This window comes from Mastigoproctus giganteus, chromosome 3, assembly GCF_048544385.1.
Source record: "Mastigoproctus giganteus isolate SK-2022 chromosome 3, ASM4854438v1, whole genome shotgun sequence".
Lineage (NCBI taxonomy): Eukaryota > Metazoa > Arthropoda > Arachnida > Uropygi > Thelyphonidae > Mastigoproctus > Mastigoproctus giganteus.
In genome coordinates this window covers 197429303-197455035 of record NC_143577.1, presented here as the reverse complement: position 1 = coordinate 197455035, position 25733 = coordinate 197429303, and the positions used below count along the sequence as shown (strand labels likewise).

The 25733-nt window shown below is 36.8% G+C and overlaps 1 protein-coding gene across 1 annotated transcript in view; it reads right to left on the bottom strand.

The window, feature by feature from the left end:
* Positions 1-25733, bottom strand: part of LOC150088558 (p21-activated protein kinase-interacting protein 1-like) — a 112638-nt gene that overhangs the window by 47832 nt on the left and 39073 nt on the right. Inside the window, exons 4-5 of the mRNA XM_090370232.1 lie at positions 9181-9308; positions 4742-4824 (exon numbers count right to left, since the gene is read on the bottom strand). Coding sequence (XP_090226358.1) covers positions 4742-4824; positions 9181-9308 — 211 coding nt within the window. The remainder of the gene's footprint in view (positions 1-4741; positions 4825-9180; positions 9309-25733) is intronic.

The window sequence follows — 25733 nt, the reverse complement described above, 5'->3', positions numbered from 1 at the left end:
TGCTAGCAGGGATAAAGAGGTAATAATCCCATTGTATCAGACAATAGTCAGGCCCCATCTTGAGTACTGCATACAGGTGTGGAAGCCTCATTTCAGAAGGATGTAGAGCTGCTGGAATGAGCAGGAGGGCAACGAGATTGTTGAGTGGGAACAAAATGGTGCTCTTACCAAAAAAAGGCTTCAGTTTTGCAAACTGCAACATCTGGAGACTAGGCAACAAGGTGATCAATTAGGCACTGACCTGCCTAATTGAGGTGTTTAAGGCTTTTAATGGGTTGACCAAGCTCAATGCTAGTGACATTCTTCCTCTTGCTCAGCCAACATACATGAAGGATTGTAAATTTAAATTGTGGAAGAGTGGTTGCAGAACAGATGTGTGGAAATTTGCTTTTAGCCAGTGGGTTTGATTGCTAGAACAAATTTCCATCTGTTGTTGTGGAAGTTGATAGCTTAAATAAATTGCAAGGAATGAACTAGATAAACTATTGAAAAGATTGGATAGGTGAAATGGGACGGGATTTTTTTTTGGCTGATGCCGAATAACTTGCTTTCTTGCATCATTTGACATTACTAATACAGTAGGGCCGTTTTTTAGTGTTCCGCTAATACAGCGGTTTTCAATTATATTCATGTTCATTATGTTCACCGCTTGTTCCACTTTTTCAGCATGATGCACTTAGCCGAGTCCAAGAAGGGTGTCAGGTGCCATTTTATTGTCCACGATTCAGTCTGTTTACAGCATATGATAGTATAAACATGTTATTAGTCTTTAATATGTATTCCAAGTGAAAAAAAGGCCATGTTCCACTTTTCGCTTTATGGCAGGGATCTTTTTTTTTTTTTTTTAATGTGAACCCCAAACATGAGAGGTATTAGAAGCTATATTACTTAGTACCGTGCTTGGGTTGGAGGTTGAGAAGATGAAAGAAGATATTTGTTGACATTGGACTTGAACTTCTGTAGATTGTAATTTTCAGGAAGTACGTATAAAGGAAGGTTGTTCCAGAAAACGGCAGTTGAATGAATAAATGAGGAAGATGAAAAGTTGGTTCTGTGGGTTTGAAGTTGGACAGTAAATGGATGTTGGTGGCACGTTTTCGGACTGTTTTGAAAGAGAGAGAGCGGGAATTATAGAAGCCAATTCAGAAGAACAGTGCCCATGGAAGTATCTGTAGAAGAGGCATGTAGCAGAAACAGTACGTCTATGAGAAAGCGAGTGGAGAGACTCTGTTAGAGATGAATCATTAATTAACCTAACTGCCCTCTTCTGAATGGAATCAAGAAGACTGAGAGAGGTTTTGGGGGCACCACCCCAGTTTTGGGAACAATATTCCATGGCAGGGCAGATATGCGATTTATACAGAGTCAGCAGCTGTTTGGAAGAAAAGTAACGCCGAGAGCGAAAGAGAAAACCAAGTTTTTTAGATGCAGAGGAAGCAATATTTGTAATGTGCTTGTGCCAAGAGAGATTAGAAGTCAGGGTAATCCCCAAAAGAGATATATCATTTTGCCTAGAAATCGGAGTGTCACTAAAGATAAGCATAAGAGCAGAAGAATCCTTTTTGCGAGATATAAGACAAGACTGAGTTTTAGAAGGGTTGAAATCAACTAAGTTGTCTTTGCCCCACTGGAGAATTACCTAAAGATCGGCATTTAAGGAATTGGTAGCAGATTTTCAAGACGTTGAAGCTGATTGAGCAGGACAAGGTTTCTCAAAATGGAAAGTGGAATGCAATGTGCTATCATCGGCAAAACTATGGATAGGATTTCCAGTCAATGGAAGAAGGTCATTAATATACAAGAGGAAAAGAGTGGGAGAAAGAACTGAACCTTGGGGGACACCAGCAGTGGAGAAGTTAGAAGACAGAGAGCCATCTACCATCACCCTCAGTGAGCGATCAGAGAGAAAACTGGATAACCAATTACTAAAAACAGTTGGCAAACCATAAGATGGAAGCTTGTTTAGAAGACCTTTATGCCAAACATGATCAAAAGCCTTTGAGATGTCATGAGCAACTACTTGTGTTTCACCGAACCTTTCCATTGAATTAGTCCATAAATGGGTAACATAAGCCAGAATATCACCAGTGGATCGACACTGACAGAATCCATACTGGTGATCATTGATCAGACGGAAGGTTTCTAGGTAGTTTAAGAGTTGGCGGTTAATTGATTTCTCCATTACTCTAGAAAGAGCAGAAATAATTGCAATGGGACGATAATTGGATGGGAGGGATTTGTCACCCTTTTTAGGAACTGGCTGGATATGAGCAAATTTCCAAGAAGAAGGAAAAACACCTTTGGAATAAGAAAGTGAAAAAAGGCGGCAAAGAATGGGAGTAAGTTCAGGAGCCCAGGTTTTGAGAACAAGCGGAGAAATACCATCAGGACCTGGAGCTTTCTTGGCATCAAGATTCATCAAAATCCTTCTGACATCCTTTTGACGGAAGATCACAGGAGGCATTGAATGGAGCGTGTTGGGAGGTGTTTTACCAAGATCATTAATACATGAGCTGGAAGAAAAATGGGATGCTAGCAGGTCAGCTTTATCCTTGGCTGAAGTGACAACAGAACCATTTGGTTTGGACAGAGGTGGGAGCAGAGATGGGCAAAAGTTGCAGCCAATAGCTTTGGCAAGAGACCAGAATGCTCGGCTACCCTTAGGGCAAGAAGCAAGTTTTCTACTCTTAGTCTCTTCAAACTCTAGTTTGGACTGATTAATAACTGCTTTAGTGAGCTTTGGTGTATGCAGAAAATGAAACTGAAGAATTAGAAACAAGCCAATTATGATATGCAACATTCTTCTCTTGAACAGCCTTAGCACATTTATTGGAAAACCAAGGTTTAGATAAAGGATGAGATTTTAAAGTGGAGTGTGGGATAAAGGATTCCATTCCTGCAAGAATAATTTCACTGACACGATCTGAGCAAACGTTGACATCAGAAGTTTGGAAACAGTAATCCGACCAAGGAAAAGAAGTCTCGCAGGTCATCCCATTTTGCATTCTTGTAATGCCAAATGACACGAGGTTGGGAATAGCCATGAGATAAAGGTTCCATTGGAGAAGAGACAATCACCAAGTTGTGATCTGAAGTGCCTAAAGGACCTCTCACTTTGACCGTGTACTTAGAAGGGTTGTTTGTGAGAAAAGGATCAAGTGTATTGGCTGTATGATTAGGATTGTCCGGTATTCTTGTAGGTAAATGAACATTCTGTGCTAGGTCATTAGTAATCGCAAAAGCCTCAGCATCTTGACCTGCTGGGTCGGTGTGACTAGAAAATGGGAGCCAGCTGGAGTTGAAATCACCAAGGAAAATTACCTCACTGTTAGGAAAGTTGGACTGGAGGAAGTCAAGCTGCAAAGAGAGGAAGTCAAAGAGCTCCAAGTGATTAGTGGAGTTGGGAGAACGGTAGAGACAACAGATGAATCTGACACAATGAGGTAGAGAGATTTTAAGCCAGAGAAGATCAAAGAGAGGAGATTCCAAATTGCCAAGTCTCTGACAGGGAATATCAGAACGGACATATGCACAAGTACTACCTTTGAGGCGAAAGGTATCATACAGCGAATAATTTGGGCATCTGAGATGAGCAGTAGTTGAATCAACCGATAACAGATTTTGTCAGAAAAGGTACATGGGGTTTGGCAGACTGCAAGTGGAAATGGACATCGTTGAGATTAGAATTGAGACCACGTATATTTGTGAAATGAATTAGGAAGTGCTTGGGAGGTTTAGATCTTTTCGCAGATAAGCTTGCTCTATTAGTCTGGAACCTAACCCACTGTACACTGTACTAGAACACAGTTGTCCTACTACAAAAAATAAAAGTACTGATTTTCTTTCTTTCTTTCTTTCTTTTTTTTAATGGGAAACAACAGAAGAGCAATTTTATTGTGGCTAAGTTTTCTGATTGCAAGCTTCTCACTGCCAAATAAAGGGATAAAATTATAAATAATGTCCCCAATTTGAGTAAACAAATTAATCGCATAAGCAAGCTGCCCATCAAACAATTACTGATGCCTTTTTGGTTTAACTGCATATACAAATTAGTGATGCATTTTATGTTTAACTGCATATCTCAGATATACTATCTGAAATCCAAGAAAATCCATGAACCAGCAATCACCAAGTCCCAAGGCAGCCGGATTTCAGACAAAATTTTTTCCAGCGTTAAATAATATCAAAAGATCAGTGCAATCAAATTAAAAAGCCCACTTTGCATTATGAAAATAAAGTCAACTACTTGTCTCGAAGGGGAGCTGTCAGGCTTACCTACATGAGAGACTGAAAGTTTCCCTTAAAAGTATTCAGTCCTAAAGCAATGTCATCTTTGTTTTCAATATTTAATGCTGTAAGAATTCAGCAAAAATTGAAATATAGCTGTGTAAAAGGAAAAAAAAAAAAAAAAAAATGCAACCATTGTCAATCAACTGCAGGATGGAAGCCTCCTCAAGTAGGGACCATAATATGCCACAGTGGTCCATTGCAGGTTGGCAGATAGATCATATTTAGCAGCCAGGGACTTGAACCCTAGTCTACTCAAAGAGTATGTGCTATTGCACTCCCACTCCTGACCACTCAGCTATGGAGGCCTTTTTCTGTGTAACAGCTAGGTAAATGGATTAAAATTAAAAATTACAAAAGAAAAACATGCTAAATCACTTTATACAATTAACAAAGAACATATTCTTTATAAAAAGAACTTTCACATATAAATTTGTTTAAAATGCAAACTCACCTCTACAGTATATACATTTATCTTGTTGTCCAATCCAACTAAAAATACACTTCCACTTGGTGACCACTGTACAAATTCTGCTACTGCAAGGGTTCAAGAAGGTAATGAACATGTTATAACTATATTCTTTATATATTTATATATATTCATTAATCCTTTACAGCACATGACATGACATTACATTACATTACAGCATGTCATTACATGACAGCAGTTATGTCTCTAACAGCTCAAAGTAGCCATCTGCTGAGAATGTTTACAAATACTTAACAAAAACCAAATTTATTTGCTGAGAAATAACATGCTCTACAAAAAAACAGCTGAGTGTGATTGTATTGAGAACTACCTTTGAAAATTGCAAGGATCAGTGCAAAGAAGTGGGCGTGCAGGGACTCAAACACTTTAATAGTAATTTTTTTTAGAATTAAGTGCAAATGTAACATTTTTTTTTACTGTGTGCAGGACCCCTATAAGCATAGCAAAGCTATGCAATCACTGTTGGATCTGTCACCTGGATTGGTCCCTGTTTCAGGCAATACTATGCTATAAAAAAAAAAAAATTTAAAACTAGTGCCTTTATCAAACCCTGAATACCTTTTTTTATATATGTAAAGTTCTCAATGTTTTTTATAATAATAAACGGATATAAAAATATTAGATAAAAATCATTCTAAACTGAGTTGACAGGTTACACTACTCAGAAGCTAAAGATTAATAATTTGCAGATAATTCATAGCAAAATTTAAATGCAGTTGATGAAAAGGAAGTTCAAAGCAGAAAGCTAGACCAACAGAAACTGGTGAACTGAATGGAAGTAATCTGTTGTTGCTGTTGGGACAGGTTACTTCTAGCTGCAAATCTGTTGTGAAACAGAGTCAGCCAAATAATTCATGAATTCACTATAGTCTTTTTTTTTTTTTTTTTAATCTTGTTCATAGCTTTATCAACGTTGACTTTCATTATCTGATTCTCATGTGTGCATTTACCATGATTACTTACAGTGGGACAATTTGCTTTTGTGGGTCCAAGAAGACATGGGATATATGTCTTCTTTAACAGAAACCAAAAACTAAAAAACTAAAGATTATGTAGTCAAATCTGACCCTCTCCCCAATACCCCAGCAAGAAACACTTGCAACAATCTCTGAGTTGTTGTTGTCATTTGGTTTTTAGGAGCATTAGCAACTAAGGCCATATTGCTCCAGGGATATGCAGTGGTCATTCCCTGACCTTTCCACATCCTCTGTATTTGGTGGTCACGGGCTTGAACCCTGGTCTAATCAAGAAGCGTGTGCTACACACTGCTGCTCCTGCCCACCTGGCTATGGAGGCACCCCAATTTCTGAGACCGATAATATGGGAAACAGTGGTGTAACTATGCCAATGCAGTGCATTGGGGCCCACTGCCCTCTTGCCCGAAACAAAAAAAATATTTTTTTTTTTTCATACAAAGCATGTTTGTTGTTAGTTAGCTGCACAGCACAAGCAAAACTGCAGTGAATAGAGGTGAAATGGTATTAACATAGCTGCTGCTTCCAGGGCAATTTTTAAGGATTTGTAACTGCGGGGGCCATTATTATTAAATATAGCATTACTGTTTCACCTATAATATTTCTGAGTATTAATGGTGGGACCATGCGGTTAAGCCTGTGGGGGACTTTTGCCCTGCAGTTTATATATCAAAAAAATCCCCAGCTGCTTCGCAGTTCCTGTTTCATAGGAGCTGATTCAGCCATCGTAAAAAACAATGCAACTCGGAGTTCTAGCACCCCATATCCCAACCTTCGACCATAGTAATGTAGTGGATTCATAATTTCTGCTCAATATGTTAAGCAGAAATCATGCAGAACTGCTCTTTAAAGTTAACATTTTTTATCGTGTAATGGACTTAATGACTACCCAACTGCACAAAAGGTTTCAAGGACCAAATACATTTTCTGACTTGTTTCCATTTCTTACTTCAACTCAATTAATCCAAATGGATGCAAATTCCATTATAAAAAAAGTAGAGAAGGTGCAAAAGAAATTTAAGTGACTTTTCAGAATCATTTTCAATGCAATTACTATTCTGCATAAAGTCACTAAAAAGTGAAATTGCAAAAATTAAAACTATTTGCAAATTTGCAGAACTAGTCATAGTAAAATTCTATGATACGAGTGTTAGTTTTTTGGAAGTGTGCTCCTTATTGATATTATTTTTGACAATTCCGATTATTGTATTGACCGCGGAACAATTTCGAAATTAAAATTAATTAATTATTTGAGAAACAAACAGCTGAGTGTGACAACAATGTCTATCAGCACTAGCACTGCTTAACACAGAAGCACAAGAACTAAAAAAAAAAAAAAAAAAAAAAAAAGGACATTTCTAAATTATTTAATGATCTTGCCAATGCAAAATCTAGACAAAAACCATTCTAAATTACATAAGTCAATATATTACTTCATTTAATTTTCAGAATTTATTTTTCGTTTTTATATTTACAGAATTTAATATTATTATTTTTTATAGAATAATAATACATTTTTAGTGGCTCACTAAACTTTGCATTGGGGCCCACTTTTTCTAGTTACACCACTGATGCAAAACATTATATCAGGCAGTCTTACAAGAAAGTTAACCATGCTAATAACACCCAATTTGCAAAATTGGGGGTGGTGATGCTGCCTTCTGCACTATCATAGAGAACCACAAAATCCACCTCCAACTCACTGTAATTGGTTACAACATAAAGAGAAGAGAATTCAAAGCATGGGCCATCCATCCAGAATAGTCCCAGATCAAACTTCAACAGAAATAAAGACCAGTCTCCTTCCTGACACACAGAAACATCATCACCATCCAAATGTGTTATATTCAGCAGATATACAGATCACTGTGATAGTACAAATCAGTCCACCTAGACTAAGGTTGGGAACCTATGGCTCTCATTTTTTAACACTGAGTAAAATAAAAAAATAAACAATAATAAAATACTTTGTCTCAAACATTGATATAATACAAAAATAAAGATGAATTTTTTTGCAAAAAAAGTTTGTTTCATGTTTTGCCACATTAACATCATTACACCACAAATGAAAAGTAAAATAAAAAAACATTACACATAGAACCTTCCTGTGTGTAATGTTTGCTGTGCGTACGAACCTTATTGTCTGTTGTTGATTGGACAGGTTATTTCTTTGACAAGACTGTGTGACATGAATGTTGTTTTAAAATGGCACAAAAGGAGATGAAATATAAGTGTTTTCTGTATCACAACATTTATTAGTGTACTGTGTACAAGCTGTGTTGTATATATTATGCTGGAAAATGTTGTTTATATTAATTATTTTCACTGCATAACTATTAGTCATATCATAAGCTCAAAAAAAGAGAAAAATCACCAAGAAAAACAGATTTTAATTAAGTGCGGACTGAGCAATTTTCATTTACAACTAGAGAACAATAAATTAGGTGACACTTTCAAGGAAAGCATTCAAATGTCAGTGAGAATGCATCCAGATGGCAACAGCAGAAAGAAAGCTGCTGAACTGTGAAAGAAAACACTAATTAAGCAAAGTTGTTTTTCAAAATTGGTTAAAGTTAAAACAAATCAAATAAAATTTTAAAAAAAAAGTTAAAACAAATCAAATAAAATTTTTAAAAAAAAGTTAAAACAAATCAAGAAACTATTCAGGAGATGCCAAAAGACATCATATTCAGGAGGCTTGGATTTGGGCTCCTGATGCTTTTCAGTTCAACATATAATTGTGAACAATTTTTTATGATAAATATAGAAATGAGTAATATAGGGTTAATGCAATTAGGTTTAAAGGCTTAATACAATTAAAGTTCTCTAAATACACTTCAAATCTGAAAAATATGGCTGAGAAGATAACTCAAAAGTCACACTAATGAATAACAAATCATATAATTGAATGAATTACAAATTATTTTATTGCATACATTTGAACATACCTATTTAAAAAACTATAAAAAAAATGATTTTACAAAACTATTCTTAAAGAATTAACAAAAATAATTATAATTAGATTAGTTTTTACGAATCATGACCTTTGATAAGATTATGTTCAATTACAATTACCATAAGTAGCACTATAAAACAGATGCAAATTAAATAATAAATTAAAGGTCCAGCTATTGTACATTCACAAACATACTCACATGAAAATTTTTACCAAAAGGCTAACCCAAACACATTGCAATATTTGCAATAACCCATTATAATGAGTTTCATCTTTCAGCCTACAAAGATTGTTATTAGCTTTGCCTAGGGAAATGAAAAGATACAGTAACATCATCTTTCTATATTTCTCTTTTTTTTTTTTTTTTTTTTTTGAAAACTATACCTGCAATATGTAAATACTCTCCAGTATGGTATAATATATAATATACTGCAATATGGTTAGAGGGGGAAAAAGCAAAAGTCTGACACTACCTGATTTAATATTTACTGCATATGCAGAACGTCCTTTAATGAGATTCCACGTTCGAAGCGTCTTATCCTGAGAGACAGAAAGTACCAATTTGCCAGACGGATGAATGGAATGCGAAACAACTCCTTTGCTGAAATCAAAACTGTGATTAGTGTTTAATTTTGGTTCTAAATGATTAACAAAAAAAAAGAAAAAGCAGTACTTCTAAATTATCTTTTAACCACTGCTCATTAACTGTTAGTATGTCTAATGTCAATTACCAAGAAACTATCAAATAGTGACTACCAACTCTTACATTCTAGTAGCTCATAATGTTGGTTATAATTTTTAAAAACTATATATTTCAATCTGTAGAGCAAACATTTTCAGGCCACCGCCCACTTTGCAAGACAAATTTTGTAACGCCCCCCCCCCATTATAACAGTTTTCTGTGTTCAAGTCGTTTGATATTTTCAACGTAATTAGCAACTAATAATACATTACTGCTTATGCTGTTAAATTATTGAAAAAGTAGTGGCCAATATGTGCTTCACTTTGAACACAGTTATTGCTATTCCGATTTTGATGAAACATAGCCCATACGTAAAGATTATAAAGTGTATGCTCGAATAATATTATGCACAGTTTCATACAATGGCTTAAATATGAAAATTCAGAATACATATTAAGAGATTGCAAATGCATTAGTAAGAATCTTATTGTAATAATTAAAACACCATCAAATATATTACAAAATTGTTTATTTCGAACTTACAAAGTAAAAATACAAAGAAAAAATAACAAATTAATGTGAAGGATGAGCCTGATGCATTTTTAAAAGTTTGTTAACATCAGGTTCAACTTTCATTAAAAACAGTCGTAAATCGCCACGCTCAGTTATATGCAATCGGTTGCTTTTCTTAGATAGTAAATTTGCTACAGCACTAAACCCATGCTCAGCCAAATAAGAAGATGGAAATACAATTAAAAATTTCTGCACTATTTCCCATAATCCGGGGTACAGTGTCGGTATTGATTTCTGAAGCCAGAACTCTTGGTATCCACTTTTGAATTTTATTTTTAGTTCTTCATTTGTTGTGAGTTCTATGAGTTCCTCTTCTAAATTTGATGATCCTGCTGTGTTTACATGTGAGAAAGGATCTAGAAGCCAATTTGGTATATTCATGTTTAGAATATCCTTGAATTGCTCATTAATCTTCCTTTTTGAGAGACACTGCTGATAAATTTGAAAAGTGGCTATATTCCCCTTGGCCTAGATTCTGCTTGAACAGAAGAAGTTTCCCCACAAAAGTGGCAATAACGTTTTTTGTTTCAATTAAATTCCATTCATCACCTTGTAATTGTAGATTGACTTCATTAAATATTTTATAGAGGTCTGTCAAATAAGCGATGTAATTTTTGGATGTAATCAGGTTGGCCCGCAATCCGTCATCTCTGTTTTCTAAGAACTCTAGTACTGAATCAACCAAACTGTAAAATCTATTCAGACAAATACCTTTTGAAAGCCAACGAACTTCTGTGTGAAGCAGCAAATGATTGAAATCTTCATCGTTTTCACTGCAAAGTTGGCTAAACAATCTGTTACTCAACGAATTGCTTCTAATCTTGTTGACTGCTCTAATAACGCAATGGAGCAACATATGCAGGCGTTCACTTAAATTCTTCGCAACCAAATGTTGTGAAGGAACTTCGCATGCATTTTACCTGGAGTGCAAACGAAAAAAATATATATACAGGGTGATTCATTACCAGTGCGACAAACTTGCAGGAGGTGTAGGGGGCACAAAGATGAATCGGAATCACATAGCATTGCAGGGTCCGAAATGCCTTCGTCATGCGGTAGAGGACGTTGAACGGGAGGTCGCGTGAACAGCGATCCTGCTGGAAGTCAGAATTTGCGAACCAGTTCCCGAGGCAGTAGGATGGATGAGTATTCAAATGTTGAACTGGCCGACATGCACCTTGCGTATGGAGCTGCGGACTGTAACGGGCACTCTGCTCTGCACTTGTACCAGGAACGTTTCCCGCACAGGCGCGCTCCTCATCATACGATTTTCGCACGTGTGCACAGAAGGTTACGTGAGACTGGTTGTTTCACGAGAGGTACCATGAATCAAGAGCGAACAACGAGGACGCCAGACAATGAGGAGAATGTCCTACGTCTTGCAGAAGGCAATCTGAGTACGAGTACTCGAGCAATAGGCCAACAAAGGTATTTCCCAATCCACTGTATGGAGGATACTGTCAACAAACCAAATGAGTTCATACCATCTGCAACGTGCCCAATCATTGGAGCCTGCGGATTATCCACTCCAGAGGACTTTTGCTACTTGGTTTCTTCAACAGAAACGGTTCGCAAATGCTGACTTCCAGCGGGATCGCTGTTCACGTGACCTCCCGTTCAACATCCTCTACCACATGACGAAGGCATTTCGGACCCTGCAATGCTATGTGATTCCGATTCGTCTTTGTGCCCCCTACACCTCCTGCAAGTTTGTCGCACTGGTAGCGAATCACCCTGTATATGCTACGAGTAACGGGTTGTTTTATATGTATTTGATACCATCAAAAAATTTGAGGGAAAAATTGAATTTTCACTATCACACACACGAGCCCAAAAAATTCACCACAAAGTGTCATATGTTTGCTTGCTTGAATTCCATTCTGAGCTGCAAATGTAATTTCACTTCTCTTGCGCTGACAGAGCTGCTGTTTGCTGAAGGAAGGAAAATGGGGTTCATTTTCCTGAAATTTCAACTTCCTTTCATTCACTTGGGGGGGGGAACCCCTTAGAGGAGGGGATTCAACCTTTCTAGTCCGACTCTAAGGGAAAGAGACAGAGAGAAAGAAATAAAAATACTCTTTTGGTGGGAGGAAGGCTAGGAGATTGTCAAAGGTCCACAACTGTAACTTTCATCACAGATGCTGAAGTTCTAGTAAGTCCGTTTCATCGCTGAAGTTCTAGTACGTCAGTTGCATTCAGTTTCACAACAGATGCAAAATTCTAATAAGTCAGCTTCATCGTAGGATGCCTAAGTTCAGATTACTCCGATTTTTGTCCAGTGTGCATTCGTACACTGGACAAAAATTGTAATTGTTTTTCTGAACAATATGTTGCAATAATCCCCCTGGAAATATTAGCCAGTGAACTGCATTATAAATTTCAAACAGCACTGTATAGCTTGTCCTTGAATACAAATGACTACAGTTACTTTCCTTTGAGTGACTGCCTTGTACAGTTGTGGACACTTCCTTCCAGTCAGTAAAATCATCAGTAGTAGTCCTTTATTGTACCTAAAGTAATTCTTTATGTTGGGGGCAAACGATTTTTGCTCTTAATTGAAATAGCACTTTCGAATTTTGCCCAAGTCGATGATCTGCACATATTGAAAATTAGAAGGCCAGTAAAAGAGTTGATAATTGGTGCCATTGGTGGGCAGCATTCTGACTAACAAATTTTCTGTTTATACTCCAGGATGACCACACGGTCAGAGACCACGAAACAGAGAGAGAGAATAGAAGAAACTGCATCGCATTTAGCAGTCACCGACTTGATTGTGTGAAATTGCTCGCCAAAAACCACAGCAAAGCAAGAGAAGTGATGTGGAGAAAATCTATTTTTCAGCGGGGTTTATCTGTTTATCGCAGTTCAGAAAAGCATTACGACCATGGATAGCGAATTTATTCGGCTTCTGTACTAAAACAGAATTTCTCCCTTTGCGATGACATCAAAGCATAACAAGCAAATATATTCTAAGAATACTTTTTGAGCTTGAGCAGCCGTTAGTCGCACTCTGTTAGCTTTGTACTGTTAGAAATTATTGCAGTTTTGTGAAGAATACACATTTCAAAAAACAATCCGTTATTCATAGTGGATGATTTTTTTTTCTTCTTTTGCACACCAGTTTTAGAAGTTTATAACGCAGCTACAAATAGAAATATTTTCTCAAAATTTTGTTAGAAGATCAAACCCAGGAAACTGCTGTTCCGATATTATTTACTAAAAACAATTACAATAAAGCAAACTTTTTTTTTTTTTTATCAAATGCGCATTGCAGTGTTATCAGTTTTACACCAGTTTTTCTCGTTTCTAAAAGATGAATTTCCCTGATTTTCTGTTCGTAGGAGCAATACACGTTGAAGAAAGGAAATACGATCTGTTCGCCTTCCAAAAACAGTTGCTGCTAATGTTTCGCTTTATTGCTTCTTATGTCAACTCACAGTAGCTCGCGTTGTTGCGTTTCAAAGGCCCTAGGCTAATTATGGTTTGTTTAGAAAAATAACAGAAAAAGGCCTAAAAAAATACACACTTGATGTTACATTTTTGTCATTTGCGTGTAATTCAATAGAAGATTTTGAAAACTGAAGTGGCAAAATTGAACAAAACAGTTCTGGCTTCACCTATAGCGAATTTCAGCTTTGTCCATAGAGTAAAAATTATAGAATTTATTAATTGACCTTTGAACTGAGTCCACTGGACCCAAGGAGATAAAAATACAGATAAGGAGCCACCAACCCCTAGACCGCCTGAATGCCCCCCAATTGCTTCTGAACCCCCCCCAGAAGGCTTCAGCACCCACTGGGGGGCAGTACTGCCCACTTTGGGAACCTATGCTTTATAGTATAAAAAAGTTTACAAAACATGGCCTTATAGAATTCAAAAGCTTTCTGCATGTGTGTTATTCAAGTGATTTCATTCTGAATTTCAGCACTGAAACTGACAACTAGCATAAGAATGTTATTAGATAGTTCTTTCTAGGCAGCATTGTTATAGGCCTCAACAAATTTTCAATGTCTAGCTGCCAGCTTTGTATAGGTGTCACTGATGTTGTTGTTATTTGGTTTTTAGGAGCATTAGCAACCAAGGCCATATTGCTCTGTGGATATGCGGTGGTCATTCCCTGACCTTGCCGCATCCTCTGTATTTGATGGTCATGGGCTTGAACCCTGGTCTAATCAAGAAGTGTGTGCTATGCACTGCTGCTCCTGCCCACCTGGCTACGGAGGCGCCACAGGTGTCACTGAACTGAACAGCATACTAAAAAAAAAAATATGGGACAATAATTATGAAGAAAACTCAACTGCTCAAGTCACACGATAAGGTGAAAATAACCATATTTGCTTAGCTTGTTAGTACTAAACTCATATAATGCCAGCTTCAGAGCAGCTGATATCAACCAAGGCTGTCCAGTATCACACTGTTACTGGGCAGCCTGCTAATAACTAAAACTGTATGCTTTTAATTTTCTTTACACAATTAACTTTTATCTGTTAGTTAATTATTGGTTGACATCGGGGATCAGTTCTCAGACCAGTATGCTGGAACGTGGTCTTTGATAGATGGCTGGCTACCGAACATAATTATACTAAGATCGCTTACGCAGACGATTAAATTATCCTTGTTTGTTTCTATAAACTCCAGACTACGACTTGAAATCCATGCTAATGAAGTCCTATCAGACCTAGATGAGTGATGTAGTACACATAAATTAACTACTTCTGTTCCCAAAACAAATTCTTCTCAAAGGAAAATTAGACCCAAATAGACCAAGTATTAAGATTAAAGAACAATCAATAAAATTAGTTAACTCATACAAATACCTAGGAATTATGTTAGATAACAAACTTCAATTCATTACCCATGCTAAATATGTACTAAGCAAAATCAAGACACTGATTTTTTTTATCAGAAAATAATCAGAATTACCAAAGGTTCTTGGGGTCTGAAACCCTCCACTCTCAAGCTGTACTACAAATGCATATTTATTCCTATTGTTTTTTTACTGCTGGCATTTGGGGCCCATGGTGGAAAAAAATCTTGACTCAAGCCCAGCACTTCTTCCTGATTGCAACTTCAAGAGCTTGTCGCACGATTTCAACATCAGCACTACAGGTAATCAACGGCAAATAGTAAAAGTAAAGTGCAGCCATTATCAACCCACTGCAGGATGGAAGCCTCCTCAACAATTCATGCTGAGGGAAAATGGACCATAATCTGCCACGCTAGTCCAGTGCGGGTTGGCAGATCGACCGTATTCAGCAGTCAGGGGCTTGAACCCCGATCTACTCAAAGAGCGTGTGCTACTGCACTCCCACTCCTGCCCACTCGGCTACGGAGTTATCAACGGCAAACTGCCAATTAAATATGAAGTACTGTACAATTACTTTCAGTATTGTAGAAGGAAGGGTATTGCAGCACAGTTCAACCAGTTTTCTGTTGACCTGGACAGGCCAGTGAAAGAAGACAACACTAGAGTAAGAAACCAGTTCCTCCAGGAATGGCAAAACGAATGGACTAATGCCAACACTGGAAGAACTACTACCCTTTTTATATCTCATGCTGAATTTGACAAAAAAAAAAAAAAAAAAACATTGGCCCTGGTTTAACCTAGGTCTTCACCTAACTTTCATTCTATCTGGGCATGGCAGCTTCAACTCAAAGTTATTTACTCTGGGTTTGGCTGTGTCTCCTCTATGTAAATGTGGCTCAGAGGAGACAGTCAAACATGTAATCTTAGAATGTCGATATTATGTAGATATTCAATTTGAACTTCAGACATTGACAGAAGTTTATGATGTAAATAACTTCACCTAGTTTTTAGAATGTAAAGAAAATTATTAGGCACTGGCTAACTTTCTGACAAGGCTTTCTGCAGAAGGAAAGGACTTGCCGACTGAGAATAATTATGTTATCAGTGTACCACCACTGTATATAGTTGCCTTGGTATTAATCATATTGTTACAGGACCTCTGATGAGTAAATTTATTTGTATTTATTGCCGGACGACAATATTAATGTTTAGTATATATATGTCGATGTGCAAGGTTCACTGTTGGGTAGGCGGTATTATGGGACTTTGGCCTCTAATAAGGTGCATAAATCGTATAAATTGTAAGAGGTCTGACCTCATCGTAACCGAACTGGTAGGTTTTAACTATCTGTATAGCTGCATAAGTTGTGAAGGTTAATGTAGAAATTGGTGCCTTCAACATATTGTAATAACTGAGTTCCAAGTATTATGGATATATAGTCAAATGTGCAACTATACTACATTGGTCTCACTCAGGCAAGAGACTTATTGGTTGTAACCATTCCTGTGAAGTTGGTGGATCAAGATGTTTTTCAAAACCACAAATTGTAAATAATGTAGTTACTCTTCAGCATCGGATAGGGGAAACACCGGAGCCCACAGAAAATAATAAAATACAGCGGAATCTCGTTAATACAAAGTTCAAGGGACCTAAATTTTCATGTTTTGTAATAATGAGGTTTGTAGTAACGCGGTCCCACAAAAGTGTCAAAATTTTACCTTTTTTTTTTTTTTTTTTGGTACATACTGTATATCTAAGAATAATAATAAATAATAATAATATCAAAAATAAATTAATAGAATATAATAATAAAAATAAAATAAAAACAAAAGCCTTGTCTAACAATACAGTAATAGGAATAACATTTTTTAAAGATTATTTTATTTGTAAGATAAACTAAGAGAAAAGCCATATTAACGAAATGAAAAGATTGTACATTATATATTTTTATATATACAATATTTTAGTATCACAGTAAAAAGAATTACAATAATTATAAAAGGAGACATACAAACCATTAACTTTTTAGTAAATTAATCTAATTCAAAGAAAGAATCCAAAGTTGTTTGCACAGTTTTTGTCCTATATGCATTTTTAACTACAGCACAGACGTTATCAAATGCAATAGTTGTTTCTTTATCAAAACATTCTCTATTATGTTCAATGCATTTTGGGCATCATTTTTAGATCCCAGTGTGTGCGTGCTTCTTCACTTTCTCTGTTGCTTGTAACGAAAACATCATCATTTTGTTTGGTGCCCAGCAGCTCTTCTGGTGTTGGCATTGCAGTGGTAGCAACTTCATCATCCACCTTCACAAACTCTTCAAATTCGCCAACAAAATCCATATGCTCCTTCAAATTCCTCCATACCTCACTGTTGCTATCACATTCATCTGCTGGACCATGTTTTTCGATGATGTTCTCTCCAAAGCCACTCTTTCTGAAGCAGTTGATTATTACACTTGATGTAATAGTTTCCCAAACAATAATAAGATTACGGATAGCATCCAAGACATTCCAATTTGACTGTAAATTGTTCCCTCCTTCTACGTTGCGGATCAAGTACCTTATCAGGTGGGCTCTATATGCTCTCTTGAGGTTATAAATAATGCCTTGATCCAGTGGTTGCATTAAACTGGTGGTATTGGGGGTAAAAACAACAGCCGTATATTTGTCAACTTAAGTGTCTCAGTAGAATGTGCTTACAATGGTCTAAAATCATCAAAATGTTCTTTTTTCTGAAGCCATTCTTCTGTCCAATTTTGATAACCAAGACTAAAAGTCTTGACTGTAAACCAAGCACTTCTATTGGCCTCATTATCAGAGGGAAGTTGGTTAACTGCTTTAAAACATCTTGGCTTGGAAAACTTACCAATTACAAGCAGGCGTAGTTTTGTACTGCCATCTGAATTGCAGCATAACAGAACAGTGAGTCTTTGTTTACTTAATTTTCCACCATGAAAAGACTCTCCTCGAACAGCAAATGTTTTGTTTGGCAACAAATTATAAAATAAACCTGTCTCTTCAAGATTAAAAATATCCCTTGCCTCATATTTTTCAAGGATTGACCATACAGAACACAACCAGTCTGTAGCCTTTTCTTTGTCGACTAATCCAGATTCACCACAAACATTTTGCAAAACCAAGCTATTTCTGTCTTTAAATCTTTGGTGCCAGCCACTGCTGCATTTGAAGTTGCTAATCCCATGTTGCTGAGCTAGATAATTTGCCTTTTCTTGCAAAATCGGATCTGATACTGGCAAATTAGATGCATGCATTTGTTGGTATGACTCGAAAAGATTTGTTTCAAGCTCCTCATGTTTTGCACCATGAATTCGTTTCCTGTCTTCCATCGCTGTTGTATTCCTTTGTGATGTCCGTTTTGCTTCTTTCCATCCTAACAGACTCTTGTATAATTGACATTGTAGCTACCATAAACTGCTTTTGTTTACACAAAACTAATTTCTAACAAGTCAGTGCCATCCTTTGGGAAGTAGGGAGCCAGGTGGCTGGGGGCAATAATAGGATCGCTCTGCCAAGATTTGTATTAAACATACAAAATGACAATATTTATTCCTCACGGGGTGAAAAAGAACTTTGTAATACATATTAACTGAATTTTGTAATAAACCAATATATTTACATAGAAAAGCCTATCCTTTCGCAGGGGAACGGTATGTGCTTCATATAAACGAGTACTTTGTATAAACCGAGTTTGTATTAACGAGATTTTACTGTACTTTGAATACTTTGTTAGTTAATGATTACCAGTTTATCAAAGAAATATATATCAAATACATTTTATTTTTATTATTAACAAGCTGCCAACATTCAGAAAGTGGCAAATCCACTATACATACTATATACAGATTGAAAGTCAAACCATAAATTCAATTAATCAGTCTCAATCAACATAATACATGTCCAGACAATAAATCACACGACACAGAGTTAAAATCAAATACACTAGACTCCCGCTAGTCCGAACTAATTGGGACCGAGCCCTGTTCGGATTAGCCGAATAACTGCAATAATGCAGAAGCAAGCAGTAAAACAGGTCTGGTTTATTAAGGAATGAATGTATAGTAAGCCTACTAGCGTTTGTACGCGAGCGTAACACACTGGGAGCAAACCCCCCCCTCCACGCTATGACTAATTGCATGCGACATTGTGCATTAAACGTGAATGTTTATATCTTCGCTCTACATTACATTTTATAGTTTAGTTCAGTCTGCTGCCACAATGGCCACGAAACGGAAACACACAACGTGTACGTTGAAAGATAAGCTGGAAGTTTTGAAAAGGCTGGACAAGGGGGAAAGTGCAACGAAATTAGCAATAGAGTTTGGAGTGGGCAAGGCCACAGTAACTGACTGGAAAAAAAACCGCGCAAAGATCGAGCAGTTTTGTACCTCTACTTCAGAAAAATCAGTTGAAAATCGACAAACAGTAAGGCCCTCAACATTTGACAAGCTTGATGAAGCCTTATTCACGTGGTTCACTCAGGAAAGAGGAAGGGGAACACCCCTAAGTGAACCTCTTGTTAGAGAAAAGGCCATTCATCTCAACAAACTAATGAAAGGTGATGAATCATTTAGTGCGAGTACCGGTTGGTTTGATCGCTGGAAGAAGCGCCATGGGATTCGCCAGCTAACAATCACCGGGGAGCAATTATCAGCTGATCATGCTGCAGCAGAGAAATATTTGGGTGAGTTCGCTGATTTGATATCACATTATTCACCTCAGCAGATATATAACGTTGATGAGACAAGTTTAAATTTTAAGGCTTTGCCCACAAAAAGTCTAGCATCTCAACAAGAAATGTGTGCCCCAGGTTTTAAAATGAATAACGAGTGACGTTGATAGCTTGTAGTAGCGAGTGACGTTGATAGCTTGTAGTAATGCTTCAGGAAATCACAAGCTACCTTTGATGATGATCGGTAAATCAGCGAAGCCGAGAGCTTTTAAAAATATGAACATTAACAATCTTCCAGTTCATTATAAAAGTCAAAAAAAAATCTTGGATGAACAGACAGCTTTTCATTGAGTGGTTTCATAATCAATTTGTCCCAGCAGTGAAACATTTCAGCAATGAAAATGATTTGCCACCTCGTGCCATTCCCCTCATAGACAATGCGCCGTCCCACCCAGACATTTCCGAGTTGACATCAGGGGATATAAAGGCAGCTTTTTTACCGCCTAATGTAACACCGTTATTACAGCCCATGGACCAGGGGGTGTTACAGTCTATCAAGCTTGCATACAGAAAGAAATATCTTAGGTCCTTGATAGAAGATAACACCAATTCACTTTCTTTACATGAGAAAATAAAACAAGTGAACTTAAAAGATGTTGTATATTGGGTTGCTGAGTCGTGGGAAGGTGTAACCGAGCAGTCCATACAAAGATCATGGAAGAAATTATGGCCCTCTCTCAGCTTTGTCGATAGCTCTGACGAAAACAATAACATAGAACAATTAATTCAGCTCGTACAGGAAATTCCCGGGTGCAAGGAAGCAATAGAATCTGACGTTAACGAGTGGATTGCAGTGGATGGAATAGGTCATGAAAACCTGTCGGATGAGGACATCGTGGCAGCTGTCACCCAAGAAGACTCCAAGCAGAATGATGACGGGAGTGATGACGAGCCCGGTGTTTCTGCGGAACAACTTGTGTCGCACACAGACGCGACAGCGGCCCTTGACCTCGCTTTACGCTACTACACCGGCAGACTACATGTTTATGAAGCGGTGGCGAAACATAGCATCATCTAGCCGATTTTCATCATTACGTCAAAAGAAACTAACAGAGTTTGTTACTTCTGAAAAATGACTTTTGTTCCTGTTTTGGTGTGTAAGTATAGATCTGTAATTTTAATAGGCCATGTCAAACACTGATTTATTAATTTTGTATTAGTACAGTACTACAATAAAATACAATTGTTTTGTGGAATTCTAAATGTTTTTGTACCATTAATGCCATTTAAATTTAACTGGAAAATACAAAAAACGTATATTTTGCGAACTAAAAAATTTCCTCTCCGCCGACCGAAACGTGTTAGGATTAGCGGGAGTCCACTGTATATAAATTGTGGCTTGTTAGTTAGTTATTTGGTTTTTAGGAGCATTAGCAACTAAGGCCATATTGCTCCGGGATATGCGGTGGTCATTCCCTGACCTTTCCGCATCCTCTGTATTTGGTGGTGACGGGCTCGAACCCCGGTCTAATCAAGAAGCGTGTGCTACGCACTGCTGCTCCTTCCCACCTGGCTACGGAGGCGCCCACTGTATATAAATTGTGGCACAAGGCACAATGAGCCATATGACATAAATAAGACCAAGCGTGATACAGAGCCACTGATCTTACAAAGTCAACATGAGATGAAGACAAATAACAGTACAGTTACAAATAACTACACGAGTTTAGTATTAGCAATGGCCACATGGTGCAAGGAAGCTTATGGCTTATGCTGCACCAGTCAAAAAAAAAATAATAATAATAAATAAATAAAATAAAATAATAAGAATAAAACTAAAATAATAATAAGAAAAATTTTTCCTATGCTAAAAATTTTTTAGCATAGGAAATAGACAACCTATGCGTTTCCCTCATCCCGTAGGTAATTATCCAACTGACATTTGAATTTCCCCAAACTGTCAGCCTCTACCACCCGTGTAGGTAACTCATTTCAGTAATTTATAACTCGCTGGCTAAAATAAAACTTCCTGCAATCCCGTCTAAACCCCTCCCCATAACTTGAAATTACAGTCTCTTGTTCTAGAATCATTTCTAACAGTGAAAATTTCATCCTGATTCATTTTGCTTATGCCTTTCAGAGCCTTAGACACCTCAATCAAGTCTCCTCTAAGGTGCCTAGTTTCCAAATTCTGCAACCCACATATTTAAAGTCTTTCCTCGTACGAATGCCCTTTTGCCAATCTCACCAGGCGAGTTACCCATCTTTGGACCTTTTGAAGAAACAATGTCTTTCTTTGGGTGAGGTCTCCATACTTGAACACAGTACAGTAGAACTTCAATTGTCCATCACCCTATTTACCGTCAGTCTCTGTTAACCATCATTTAACCCCACTATGCTGTAATGCATTGTGACATTGGCACCATGTATTACTCAGTCTTTGTATACAACGCACTGTATATGATTGTACTTTAACCTCTTCTTTCACATTTTAATAATTTTTATTTAGTAAACTCATTAAAATGACAGAGAAACATAAACGAGTAGTGTTGGAATTATTACAAAAAATTTAAATAATCAATCGTCTAAGAAAAGGTGAACATGCTACAAGCATAGCAATGGTTTATGGAATAGAAAGAACAACAGTAAATGATATAAAGCATAATGCAGACAAAATTGAAAACCACATGTCCAAAATGATGGTAATGTTAAAAGTTTTAAAACAATGAAGCTTGCTAAAAATGAACAATTGGATGCTGCAATGTTTTAATGGTTTGTTAAAAAACATAGCCAAGGAATTCCATTGTCGGGACCTATAATAATCGAAAAAGCCGTTGAAATCAATAAAAAACTAAGTGGAGATCCTTCATTCAAGACTAGCATCGGAGGATTGGACAGATTTAAGTTTCACCACGGTATTCAACAGTTGTTGATCCAGGGTGAGAAGCAGATAGTGCAGCAATTTCTGTTTATCGTGAAAAATTACACAAGGAAATAGTTGGTCAAAGTTTGGTTAGAGACCAAATACACAACTGCGATGAGACTGTCCTTAACTGGAAGGCACTACCTCAAAAGACACTGGCCTCAATGACTGATCATATGGCATCAGGATAAAAGATCACATCACTATAATGGTATGTGCTAATGCCAGCAGTAGTCATAAATTGCCTTTGGTTGTTATAGGAAAACCAAAAAAAGCCTAGATCATTTAAAAATATTAATTTAAATGCTTTGCCAGTTAAAAATTTCTCACAAAACAATGCATGGATGAGCCAAGATATATTTCATGATTGGTTTCATAAAATTGTACCACATGTAAGATCACATTTGCCATCAAAAGGTTTACCACAATATGCAATGCTATTGATGGACAATGTGTCTAATCATCCCATACACATATGTGATTTAAAAAGTGATGATGGCAAAATATCATGCTATTTTCTGCCAGCAAACATGAGATCTCTCATTCAACCAATGGACCAAGGTGCGATTGAGAGTATGAAATGTCGTTATCACAAAATGTTCATTCTAAAACTTGTTTTTGGCAGAAAATAAATTAGATTTATAGAGTATTGGAAAAGTTATGGAAAAGATGCAATTTTCAATGTCACTGATGTTCCAGTTCAAACAATACAAAGAAGCTCGAATAAGTGTGGCCAGAAATATATTAAACTGATGCAGAAACCATTCCAAAAGAAACTGAAATTTTGCAGTTATGTTCGAATGTTCCTGGTTTTAAAAATATTTCAATGGAGGAAGTAAATGATTGGCTGGATATGGACAAAATGGATGTTGGATGCGAAATTTTAGACGACAAAATTGTGCAAAGAATGATGACAATTTCGGAGGATTCTGAAACTGAAGAAGAAAAAGCTGCTGCTAATGGAAGCGTTACTTTTGTGTAAAATTCGCAACATTGCTTCCCAAAAGGCTCAAGAGGTAATGAAACAAAAGAAATTGACTGACATTTTTAGAAAAGAAATTTAATTATGTAACATTGATTTTTTTTAATTTTTTTATGATATTACTAGACCAATGCATCAAAATATTAAAAATAGGTATGTACGTAGATATCTGTACTATGGTTTTTTGATGACCCAGTAAAAAATAAAGAATAATTAAAGTTCAATTAAATTTCACTGGGTTATGTATTATGTATATATAAAATGCTTAGGTATGCTGCCCAAATTTTCCAACTGCTAATTGTTGCCAGCACCCGTTCACACAGCTCACCTCGCATGACCAACATATTGGATATTCTTTATTAATTTTTGTACTAACATTTTTCAACTGAAGAAAGGCAATCTACGCCTGAAAGCTAATGTATGTTTATTTTATCTGTCTTCAATTTTAATAAACCATTTAAGTTTTAAGAACTGTAAAAATGTGTAAACTAAACAGTGTATAAGAACTTGGAGAAAATGTAGAAGAAATGCTAATGAAACATTAGAGGAAAGATCTAATAGACTAAGAGACTGAAACAAGACTCTACAACTATGAAGATAGACAGAAAACACTGAAGAAAGAAAAGCAAGATTGGATAGGAGAATATGGGTGAAACGCTGTAGGACTAATCAAATAGAAGTATCGGATGTGAATAATCAACAAGCTGTAATTAATGTGAAAGAGCATGACATAGGAAATGTGTTACAACTGTGAGTATTGCAATGCAAGATATTGGGGACATGAGTTAAACACATCGAATAAATACACTAAATGCTGTCATAATGGTAAAATTTCACTTGACCCTCTGTCTGAGATGCCTACTCTATTATGGGAGCTGCTTACAAGGGATACACGTGAAGCAAATAACTAGAGAACATATCATCATCATCATCATCATCAGCCATTTTCAATCCACTGCAGGATGAAGGCCTCTCCAGCAACTTTCCAGTTCCTTCTGTTTTGAGCACTGGCCATCCATTTACTACTCAAAAACTCATGAATTTCATCTATCCATCTCCGCCTTTGTCTTCCAGGTTTTCTTCTAGCTCCTCTTGGGTACCATTCTGTTATTTTCTTAGTCCATCTGTCATCATGTCTTCGAGCTATGTGTCCTGCCCAAGACCATTTTAGTTCTTTAGTTTTGATAAGAATGTCCTTTACTTGAGTTTGCTGCCTAATCCATGTGTTTCTCTTCTTATCTAACAGTCTGATTCCCAATATAATTCGTTCCATTCTTCGCTGTGTAGTTCTTAGCTTCTCTTCCATTCTTTTGGTGAGTGCCCAAGTTTCACTTCCATAAGTCATGGTGGGGAGTATACATTGATTCATTATTTTACGTTTCAGACAAACTGGGATATTGCTCTTTAGTATGTGACTATATTTCCTGAATGCTATCCATCCAAAATTTATTCTTCTCTTGACTTCCAGCCATTTATCATTATTACAGCTAATAACTTGTCCCAGATAAGTATATGACTCCACCTTTTCAATTACTGCTCCTTCAATCATTATTTCCCTTTCCGTGGCATACTTGTTCATCATTACTTTTGTTTTAGCCATATTCATCTTTAGTCCAAAATCCTTACTAACTGTGCATAACTGATTAAGATTTTCCTCTAGTTCTTTGGGATCGTGGCTTATGACCACAATGTCATCTGCAAATCGTAAATGGTTTAGGTACTCTCCGTTCACATTGACTCCTTTCTGCGACCAGTCTAATCTTCTGAAAGCTTCCTCAAGGGCAGCAGTAAACAGCTTCGGAGATATTGTGTCTCCTTGTCGAACTCCTTTCTCGATTTTAAATTTGCTACTGTCTTTGTCTAGTCTAATAAAGGATGTAGCACTCTCATATATTTTCTTCAAAATCATAATATATGGAGTATCTATGCCTTGTCTTTCCAGTGCCCGAAACATTGCCTTATGCTGTATGGAGTCAAATGCCTTTTCATAATCCACAAATGCCAGGCATAATGGTGTTTTATATTCATTTGCTTTCTCCATTAGCTGTGATATTACGTGAAGGTGATCCATAGTTGAGAATCCTGTCCTAAAGCCAGTTTGCTCTTTCGGTTGATTCTCATCAAGTATTCTTTCTAATCTGTTAGTAATGACCCTTGTGAACAACTTGTAGATATGGGATAACAAGCTAATTGGTCTATAATTTCCAATTTCTGATTTATCTCCTTTTTTATGCAGCAAAACTATGATTGCATTATTCCACTGCTTAGGCATCACACCTTTTCTAATGCACTTTGTGAAGAGCCTTGCCAGTTTTTGTGTTATGTCTCTTCCTCCCAATTTTAACAACTCTACAGTAACTTC